Raw genomic sequence first — 9926 nt, 5'->3', positions numbered from 1 at the left:
CGCGTGAGCGGCGACTTCAGTTGTCGCTTAGTAAGTAAAGGATAGAAACTAACCGTCTCAGACTTCTCCAGTTGTCCTCGTGGTAGACAACGACTGCGAGGAGATGCTCCAGAATAAGGGCCGATCGTGGTAGAATGAACTGGACGCTGGCTATGCGTGCAGCAATGTTACAGCACTCGTATAGCACTAATGCGCAGATATCAGATTTACTACCATTGATAGCGATTTCCGAAGGCTATGGAGAAGCTCGTGAGTGCGACGTCGACTGCAAGGCGGACAGCTCGTGGGCGCAGCGTCGGCTGCCAAGCCGGAAAGCGCGTGAGCGCGACGTCAGTTGGTCGCTGGTAGTAAGGATAGAGCTAACGGTCTTAGACTTCTCCGTTGTCCTCGTGTAGAAACGATGCCAGGGGAAGTTCCAGATTAAGGCCGATCGTGTGGATGAACTGGACGCTGGCTATGCGTGCAGCAATGTTACAGCACTCGTATATCACTAATTCGCAGATATTAGATTTACTACCATTGATAGCGATTTCCGAAGGCTATGGAGAAGCTCGTGGGTGCGGCGTCGACTGCAAGGCAGTCAGGTTGTGGGCGCAGCGTCGGCTGCCAAGGCGGAAAGCGCGTGAGCGCGACGTCAGTTGTCGCTGGTAGTAAGGATAGAGCTAACGGTCTCAGACTTCTCCAGTGTCCTCGTGTAGAAACTATTCCAGGGGAAGTTCCAGATTAAGGCCGATCGTGTGGATGAACTGGACGCTGGCTATGCGTGCAGCAATGTTACAGCACTCGTATATCACTAATTCGCAGATATCAGATTTACTACCATCGATAGCGATTTCCGAAGGCTATGGGGAAGCTCGTGAGTGCGGCGTCGACTGCAAGGCAGACAGCTCGTGGGCGCAGCGTCGGCTGCCAAGGCGGAAAGCGCGTGAGCGCGACGTCAGTTGTCGCTGGTAGTAAGGATAGAGCTAACGGTCTCGGACTACCCCACTGGCCTCGTGTAGAAACGATTCCAGGGGAAGCTCCAGATTAAGGCCGATCGTGTGGATGAACTGGACTCCGGCTATGCGTGCAGCAATGTTACAGCACTCGTATATCACTAATTCGCAGATATCAGATTTACTACCATTGATAGCGATTTCCGAAGGCTATGGGGAAGCTCGTGGGTGCGGCGTCGACTGCAAGGCAGTCAGGTTGTGGGCGCAGCGTCGGCTGCCAAGGCGGAAAACGCGTGAGCGCGACGTCAGTTGTCGCTGGTAGTAAGGATAGAGCTAACGGTCTCAGACTACCCCACTGGCCTCGTGTAGAAACGATTCCAGGGGAAGCTCCAGATTAAGGCCGATCGTGTGGATGAACTGGACGCCGGCTATGCGCGCAGCGATGTTACAGCACTCGTATATCACTAATTCGCAGATATCAGATTTACTACCATTGATAGCGATTTCCTACGGCTATGGAGAAGCTCGTGAGCGCGGCGTCGACTGCAAGGCAGTCAGGTTGTGGGCGCAGCGTCGGCTGCCAAGGCGGAAAGCGCGTGAGCGCGACGTCAGTTGTCGCTGGTAGTAAGGATAGAGCTCACGGGCTCGGACTACCCCACTGGCCTCGTGTAGAAACGATTCCAGGGGAAGTTCCAGATTAAGGCCGATCGTGTGGAAGACCTGGACTCCGGCTATGCGCGCAGCGATGTTACAGCACTCGTATATCACTAATTCGCAGATATCAGATTTACTACCATTGATAGCGATTTCCGAAGGCTATGGGGAAGCTCGTGAGTGCGGCGTCGACTGCAAGGCGGACAGCTCGTGGGCGCAGCGTCGGCTGCCAAGGCAGAAAGCGCGTGAGCGCGACGTCAGTTGTCGCTGGTAGTAAGGATAGAGCTAATGGTCTCGGACTACCCCATTGGCCTAGTGTAGAAACTATTCCAGGGGAAGTTCCAGATTAAGGCCGATCGAGGGGAAGACCTGGACTCCGGCTATGCGCGCAGCGATGTTACAGCACTCGTATATCGCTAATTCGCAGATATCAGATTTAGTACCATTGATAGCGATTTCCGAAGGCTATGGGGAAGCTCGTGAGTGCGGCGTCGACTGCAAGGCGGACAGCTCGTGGGCGCAGCGTCGGCTGCCAAGGCGGAAAACGCGTGAGCGCGACGTCAGTTGTCGCTGGTAGTAAGGATAGAGCTAACGGTCTCAGACGTCTCCACTGTCCTCTTGTAGAAACTAGTCCAGGGAAAGTTCCAGATTAAGGGCGACCGTGTGGATGACTTGTGCTCCGGCTATGCGTGCAGCGATGTTACAGCACTCGTATAGCACTAATGCGCAGATATCCGATTTACTACCATTGATAGCGATTTCCGAAGGCTACGGGGAAGCTCGTGAGTGTGGCGTCGACTCCAAGGCGGACAGCTCGTGGGCGCGGCGTCGGCTGCCAAGGCGGAAAGCCGCGTGAGCGCGACGTCAGTTGTCGCTGCTAGTAAAGAGGAGAGCTAACGGTCTCAGACTTCTCTCACTGTCCTCTTGTAGAAACTAGTCCAGGGAAAGTTCCAGATTAAGGGCGACCGTGTGGATGACTTGTGCTCCGGCTATGCGTGCAGCGATGTTACAGCACTCGTATAGCACTAATGCGCAGATATCCGATTTACTACCATTGATAGCGATTTCCGAAGGCTATGGGGAAGCTCGTGAGTGTGGCGTCGACTGCAAGGCGGACAGCTCGTGGGCGCAGCGTCGGCTGCCAAGGCGGAAAGCGCGTGAGCGCGACGTCAGTTGTCGCTGGTAGTAAGGATAGCGCTAACGGTCTTAGACTTCTCCGTTGTCCTCGTGTAGAAACTATTCCAGGGGAAGTTCCAGATTAAGGCCGATCGTGTGGATGAACGGGACGCTGGCTATGCGTGCAGCGATGTTACAGCACTCGTATAGCACTAATGCGCAGATATCCGATTTACTACCATTGATAGCGATTTCCGAAGGCTATGGGGAAGCTCGTGAGTGTGGCGTCGACTGCAAGGCGGACAGCTCGTGGGCGCGGCGTCGGCTGCCAAGGCGGAAAGCGCGTGAGCGCGACGTCAGTTGTCGCTGGTAGTAAGGATAGCGCTAACGGTCTTAGACTTCTCCGTTGTCCTCGTGTAGAAACTATTCCAGGAGAAATTCCAGATTAAGGCCGATCGTGTGGAAGACCTGGACTCCGGCTATGCGTGCAGCGATGTTACAGCACTCGTTTATCACTAATTCGCAGATATCAGATTTACTACCATTGATAGCGATTTCCGAAGGCTATGGGGAAGCTCGTGAGTGCGGCGTCGACTGCAAGGCGGGCAGGTTGTCGGCGCAGCGTCGGCTGCCAAGGCGGAAAGCGCGTGAGCGCGACGTCAGTTGTCGCTGGTAGTAAGGATAGAGCTAATGTTCTCAGACGTCTTCACTGGCTCTCGTGTAGAAACTATTTCTAGGGGAGATTCCCAGATTAAGGGCCGATCGTGTGGAAGAACCTGGACTCCGGCTATGCGCGCAGCGATGTTACAGCACTTCGTATATCACTTATTCGCAGATATTCCGATTTACTACCATTGATAGCGATTTCCGAAGGGCTATGGGGAAGCTCGTGGCTGCGGCGTCGACTGCAAGGCGGACAGCTCGTGGGCGCAGCGTCGGCTGCTCAGGCGGAAAGCGCGTGAGCGCTACGTCAGTTGTCGCTGGTAGTAAGGATAGAGCTAACGGTCTCAGACTACGCCACTGTCCTCGTGTAGAAACTATTCCAAAAGGAAATTCCAGATTAAGGCCGATCGTGTGGAAGACCTGGACTCCGGCTATGCGCGCAGCGATGTTACAGCACTCGTATATCACTAATTCGCAGATATCAGATTTACTACCATTGATAGCGATTTCCGAAGGCTATGGGGAAGCTCGTGAGTGCGGCGTCGACTGCAAGGCGGACAGCTCGTGGGCGCAGCGTCGGCTGCCAAAGCCGAAAGCGCGTGAGCGCGACGTCAGTTGTCGCTGGTAGTAAGGATAGAGCTAATGGTCTCGGACTACCCCATTGGCCTCGTGTAGAAACGATTCCAGGGGAAGTTCCAGATTAAGGCCGATCGTGTGGAAGACCTGGACTCCGGCTATGCGCGCAGCGATGTTACATCACTCGTATATCACTAATTCGCAGATATCAGATTTACTACCATTGATAGCGATTTCCGAAGGCTATGGGGAAGCTTGTGAGTGCGGCGTTGACTGCATAGCAGTCAAGGTTGTGGCCGCAGCGTCGGCTGCCAAGCCGGAAAGCGCGTGAGCGCGACGTCAGTTGTCGCTGGTAGTAAGGATAGAGCTAATGGTCTCGGACTACCCCATTGGCCTAGTGTAGAAACTATTCCAGGGGAAGTTCCAGATTAAGGCCGATCGTGTGGAAGACCTGGACTCCGGCTATGCGCGCAGCGATGTTACAGCACTCGTATATCACTAATTCGCAGATATCAGATTTACTACCATTGATAGCGATTTCCGAAGGCTATGGGGAAGCTCGTGAGTGCGGCGTCGACTGCAAGCAGTCAGGTTGTGGGCGCAGCGTCGGCTGCCAAGGCGGAAAGCGCGTAAGCGCGACGTCAGTTGTCGCTGGTAGTAAGGATAGAGCTAACGGTCTCGGACTACCCCACTGTCCTCGTGTAGAAACGATACCAGAAGAAATTCCAGATTAAGGGCGACCGTGTGGAAGACCTGGACTCCGGCTATGCGCGCAGCGATGTTACAGCACTCGTATATCACTAATTCGCAGATATCAGATTTACTACCATTGATAGCGATTTCCTACGGCTATGGGGAAGCTCGTGAGTGCGGCGTCGACTGCCAAGGCAGAAAGCGCGTGAGCGCGACGTCAGTTGTCGCTGGTAGTAAGGATAGAGCTAATGGTCTCGGACTACCCCATTGGCCTAGTGTAGAACCTATTCCAGGGGAAGTTCCAGATTAAGGCCGATCGTGTGGAAGACCCTGGACTCCGGCTATGCGTGCGGCAATGTTACATCACTCGTATATCACTAATCAGCAGATCTCAGATTTACTACCATTGATAGCGATTTCCGAAGGCTATGGGGAAGCTCGTGGCTGCGGCGTCGACTGCAAGGCGGACAGCTCGTGGGCGCAGCGTCGGCTGCTAAGGCGGAAAGCGCGTGAGCGCTACGTCAGTTGTCGCTGGTAGTAAGGATAGAGCTAACGGTCTCCGACTACGCCACTGTCCTCGTGTAGAAACTATTCCAGAAGAAATTCCAGATTAAGGCCGATCGTGTGGAAGACCTGGACGCCGGCTATGCGTGCGGCAATGTTACATCACTCGTATATCACTAATCAGCAGATATCAGATTTACTACTATCGATAGCGATTTCCGAAGGCTATGGGGAAGCTCGTGGGTGCGGCGTCGACTGCATAGCAGTCAAGGTTGTGGCCGCAGCGTCGGCTGCCAAGCCGGAAAGCGCGTGAGCGCGACGTCAGTTGTCGCTGGTAGTAAGGATAGAGCTAACGGTCTCAGACTACCCCACTGTCCTCGTGTAGAAACGATTCCAGGGGCAGCTCCAGATTAAGGCCGATCGTGTGGAAGACCTGGACTCCGGCTATGCGTGCAGCAATGTTACAGCACTCGTATATCACTAATTCGCAGATATCAGATTTACTACCATTGATAGCGATTTCCTACGGCTATGAAGAAGCTCGTGGGTGCGGCGTCGACTGCAAGGCAGTCAGGCTGTGGGCGCAGCGTCGGCTGCCAAGGCGGAAAACGCGTGAGCGCGACGTCAGTTGTCGCTGGTAGTAAGGATAGAGCTAACGGTCTCGGACTACCCCACTGTCCTCGTGTAGAAACTATTCCAGGGGAAGCTCCAGATTAAGGCCGATCGTGTGGATGAACTGGACGCCGGCTATGCGTGCAGCAATGTTACAGCACTCGTATATCACTAATTCGCAGATATCAGATTTACTACCATTGATAGCGATTTCCGAAGGCTATGGGGAAGCTCGTGGCTGCGGCGTCGACTGCAAGGCAATCAGGTTGTGGGCGCAGCGTCGGCTGCCAAGGCGGAAAACGCGTGAGCGCGACGTCAGTTGTCGCTGGTAGTAAGGATAGAGCTAACGGTCTCAGACTACCCCACTGTCCTCGTGTAGAAACGATTCCAGGGGCAGTTCCAGATTAAGGCCGACCGTGTGGATGACCTGGACGCCGGCTATGCGTGCGGCAATGTTACATCACTCGTATATCACTAATTCGCAGATATCAGATTTACTACCATTGATAGCGATTTCCGAAGACTATGGGGAAGCTCGTGGGTGCGGCGTCGACTGCAAGGCGGTCAGGTTGTGGGCGCAGCGACGGCTGCCAAGGCGGAAAACGCGTGAGCGCGACGTCAGTTGTCGCTAGTAGTAAGGATAGAGCTAACGGACTCGGACTACCCCATTGGCCTAGTGTAGAAACTATTCCAGGGGAAGTTCCAGATTAAGGCTGATCGTGTGGATGACCTGGACTCCGGCTATGCGTGCGGCAATGTTACATCACTCGTATATTCACTAATCAGCAGATCCCAGATTTACTACCATCGATAGCGATTTCCGAACGCTATGGTGAAGCTCGTGGGTGCGGCGTCGACTGCAAGGCAGTCAGGTTGTGGGCGCAGCGTCGGCTGCCAAGGCGGAAAACGCGTGAGCGCGACGGCAGTTGTCGCTAGTAGTAAGGATAGAGCTAACGGTCTCGGACTTCCCCACTGGCCTCGTGTAGAAACTATTCCAGGGGAAGCTCCAGATTAAGGCCGATCGTGTGGATGAACTGGACGCCGGCTATGCGTGCAGCAATGTTACAGCACTCGTATATCACTAATTCGCAGGTATCAGATTTACTACCATTGATAGCGATTTCCGAAGGCTATGGGGAAGCTCGTGGGTGCGGCGTCGAATGCAAGGCAGTCAGGTTGTGGGCGCAGCGTCGGCTGCCAAGGCGGAAAACGCGTGAGCGCGACGTCAGTTGTCGCTGGTAGTAAGGATAGAGCTAACGGTCTCGGACTACCCCACTGTGCTCGTGTAGAAACTATTCCAGGGGAAGCTCCAGATTAAGGCCGATCGTGTGGATGACCTGGACGCCGGCTATGCGTGCAGCAATGTTACAGCACTCGTATATCACTAATTCGCAGATATCAGATTTACTACCATTGATAGCGATTTCCGAAGGCTATGGGGGAGCCGTGAGTTTGCGGCGTCGACTGCAAGGCGGTCAGGTTGTGGGCGCAGCGTCGGGCTGCCAAGGCGGAAAGCGCGTGAGCGCGACGTCAGTTGTCGCTGGTAGTAAGGATAGAGCTAATGGTCTCAGACTACCCCATTGGCCTAGTGTAGAAACTATTCCAGGGGAAGCTCCAGATTAAGGCCGATCGTGTGGATGAACTGGACGCCGGCTATGCGTGCAGCAATGTTACAGCACTCGTATATCACTAATTCGCAGATATCAGATTTACTACCATTGATAGCGATTTCCGAAGGCTATGGGGAAGCTCGTGAGTGCGGCGTCGACTGCAAGGCGGTCAGGTTGTGGGCGCAGCGTCGGCTGCCAAGGCGGAAAGCGCGTGAGCGCGACGTCAGTTGTCGCTGGTAGTAAGGATAGAGCTAACGGTCTCAGACTTCTCCAGTGTCCTCGTGTAGAAACGATGCCAGGAGAAATTCCAGATTAAGGCCGATCGTGTGGATGAACTGGACGCCGGCTATGCGTGCAGCAATGTTACAGCACTCGTATATCACTAATTCGCAGATATCAGATTTACTACCATCGATAGCGATTTCCGAAGGCTATGTAGAAGCTCGTGGCTGCGGCGTCGACTGCAAGGCGGACAGCTCGTGGGCGCAGCGTCGGCTGCCAAGGCAGAAAGCGCGTGAGCGCGACGTCAGTTGTCGCTGGTAGTAAGGATAGAGCTAATGGTCTCGGACTACCCCATTGGCCTAGTGTAGAAACTATGCCAGGGGAAATTCCAGATTAAGGCCGATCGTGTCGAAGACCTGGTCGCCGGCTATGCGGGCAGCGATGTTACAGCACTCGTATATCACTAATTCGCAGATATCAGATTTACTACCATTGATAGCGATTCCCTACGGCTATGGGGAAGATCGTGAGTGCGGCGTCGACTGCAAGGCGGACAGCTCGTGGGCGCAGCGTCGGCTGCCAAGGCGGAAAGCGCGTGAGCGCGACGTCAGTTGTCGCTGGTAGTAAGGATAGAGCTAATGGTCTCGGACTACCCCATTGGCCTAGTGTAGAAACTATTCCAGGGGAAGTTCCAGATTAAGGCCGATCCAGGGGAAGACCTGGACTCCGGCTATGCGCGCAGCGATGTTACAGCACTCGTATATCACTAATTCGCAGATATCAGATTTACTACCATTGATAGCGATTTCCTACGGCTATGGAGAAGATCGTGAGTGCGGCGTCGACTGCAAGGCAGTCAGGTTGTGGGCGCAGCGTCGGCTGCCAAAGGCGGAAAACGCGTGAGCGCGACGTCAGTTGTCGCTGGTAGTAAGGATAGAGCTAATGGTCTCGGACTACCCCATTGGCCTAGTGTAGAAACTATTCCAGGGGAAGTTCCAGATTAAGGCCGATCGTGTGGATGACCTGGACTCCGGCTATGCGTGCGGCAATGTTACATCACTCGTATATCACTAATCAGCAGATCTCAGATTTACTACCATCGATAGCGATTTCCGAACGCTATGGGGAAGCTCGTGGGTGCGGCGTCGACTGCAAGGCAGTCAGGTTGTGGGCGCAGCGTCGGCTGCCAAGGCGGAAAACGCGTGAGCGCGACGTCAGTTGTCGCTAGTAGTAAGGATAGAGCTAACGGACTCGGACTACCCCACTGGCCTCGTGTAGAAACGATTCCAGGGGAAGCTCCAGATTAAGGCCGATCGTGTGGATGAACTGGACGCCGGCTATGCGTGCAGCAATGTTACAGCACTCGTATATCACTAATTCGCAGATATTAGATTTACTACCATCGATAGCGATTTCCGAAGGCTATGGAGAAGCTCGTGGCTGCGGCGTCGACTGCAAGGCAGTCAGGTTGTGGGCGCAGCGTCGGCTGCCAAGGCGGAAAACGCGTGAGCGCGACTTCAGTTGTCGCTGGTATTAAGGATAGAGCTAACGGTCTCGGACTACCCCACTGTCCTCGTGTAGAAACTATTCCAGGGGAAGCTCCAGATTAAGGCCGATCGTGTGGATGAACTGGACGCCGGCTATGCGTGCAGCAATGTTACAGCACTCGTATATCACTAATTCGCAGATATCAGATTTACTACCATTGATAGCGATTTCCGAAGGCTATGGAGAAGCTCGTGGCTGCGGCGTCGACTGCAAGGCAGTCAGGTTGTGGGCGCAGCGTCGGCTGCCAAGGCGGAAAACGCGTGAGCGCGACGTCAGTTGTCGCTGGTAGTAAGGATAGAGCTAACGGTCTCAGACTACCCCACTGGCCTCGTGTAGAAACGATTCCAGGGGAAGCTCCAGATTAAGGCCGATCGTGTGGAAGACCTGGACGCCGGCTATGCGTGCAGCAATGTTACAGCACTCGTATATCACTAATTCCCAGATATCTGATTTACTACCATCGATAGCAATTCCGAAGGCTATGGGAAGCTCGTGAGCGCGGCGTCGACTGCAAGGCAGTCAAGGCGTCGCTGCCGACGTATGCATTTCTCTCCAGTTGAGGAAGGCACTGGAGACTCTTCGGGCGAAGCTGGTGGTGCCGATGGAGTGACCGTCGAAGGCGTCGAAGGCGTAGAAGGAGTTGTACTTGGCGGCGAAGTCGTGGCACTGGTAGTCTGTCCGCTCGGGCCACCACTTCCCCTCACCAGAATGTCAGCGCACGTCGGATACGTCTGGCTAGCCAGGTCCGAGTGAACAGTAGAACTGCAGCGCGCAATCGCCCGGCGACCGGCAC

General features: G+C 54.5%; 1 protein-coding gene across 1 annotated transcript in view; it reads left to right on the top strand.

Moving 5' to 3' along the window:
* Nucleotides 1-6363, top strand: part of PITG_20996 (uncharacterized protein) — a gene marked incomplete at both ends in the record, with an annotated part of 20802 nt that extends 14439 nt beyond the window's left edge. Inside the window, 27 exons of the mRNA XM_002895137.1 lie at nucleotides 223-329; nucleotides 527-650; nucleotides 830-936; nucleotides 1133-1256; nucleotides 1436-1542; nucleotides 1739-1862; nucleotides 2042-2148; nucleotides 2214-2300; nucleotides 2345-2452; nucleotides 2520-2606; nucleotides 2651-2774; nucleotides 2954-3060; nucleotides 3257-3363; nucleotides 3567-3691; nucleotides 3872-3978; nucleotides 4044-4130; nucleotides 4175-4205; nucleotides 4479-4601; nucleotides 4781-4870; nucleotides 5051-5157; nucleotides 5223-5287; nucleotides 5354-5478; nucleotides 5658-5764; nucleotides 5830-5916; nucleotides 5961-6056; nucleotides 6133-6197; nucleotides 6264-6363. Of these exons, the coding sequence (XP_002895183.1) occupies nucleotides 223-329; nucleotides 527-650; nucleotides 830-936; nucleotides 1133-1256; nucleotides 1436-1542; nucleotides 1739-1862; nucleotides 2042-2148; nucleotides 2214-2300; nucleotides 2345-2452; nucleotides 2520-2606; nucleotides 2651-2774; nucleotides 2954-3060; nucleotides 3257-3363; nucleotides 3567-3691; nucleotides 3872-3978; nucleotides 4044-4130; nucleotides 4175-4205; nucleotides 4479-4601; nucleotides 4781-4870; nucleotides 5051-5157; nucleotides 5223-5287; nucleotides 5354-5478; nucleotides 5658-5764; nucleotides 5830-5916; nucleotides 5961-6056; nucleotides 6133-6197; nucleotides 6264-6363 (2735 nt within the window). The remainder of the gene's footprint in view (nucleotides 1-222; nucleotides 330-526; nucleotides 651-829; nucleotides 937-1132; nucleotides 1257-1435; nucleotides 1543-1738; nucleotides 1863-2041; nucleotides 2149-2213; nucleotides 2301-2344; nucleotides 2453-2519; nucleotides 2607-2650; nucleotides 2775-2953; nucleotides 3061-3256; nucleotides 3364-3566; nucleotides 3692-3871; nucleotides 3979-4043; nucleotides 4131-4174; nucleotides 4206-4478; nucleotides 4602-4780; nucleotides 4871-5050; nucleotides 5158-5222; nucleotides 5288-5353; nucleotides 5479-5657; nucleotides 5765-5829; nucleotides 5917-5960; nucleotides 6057-6132; nucleotides 6198-6263) is intronic.
* Between the last annotated feature and the right edge of the window lie 3563 nt (nucleotides 6364-9926).

This window comes from Phytophthora infestans, genomic scaffold, assembly GCF_000142945.1.
Source record: "Phytophthora infestans T30-4 supercont1.243 genomic scaffold, whole genome shotgun sequence".
Lineage (NCBI taxonomy): Eukaryota > Oomycota > Peronosporomycetes > Peronosporales > Peronosporaceae > Phytophthora > Phytophthora infestans.
Note: the sequence above shows the minus strand (reverse complement) of the source record. Positions and strands in the feature narration are given on the sequence as shown.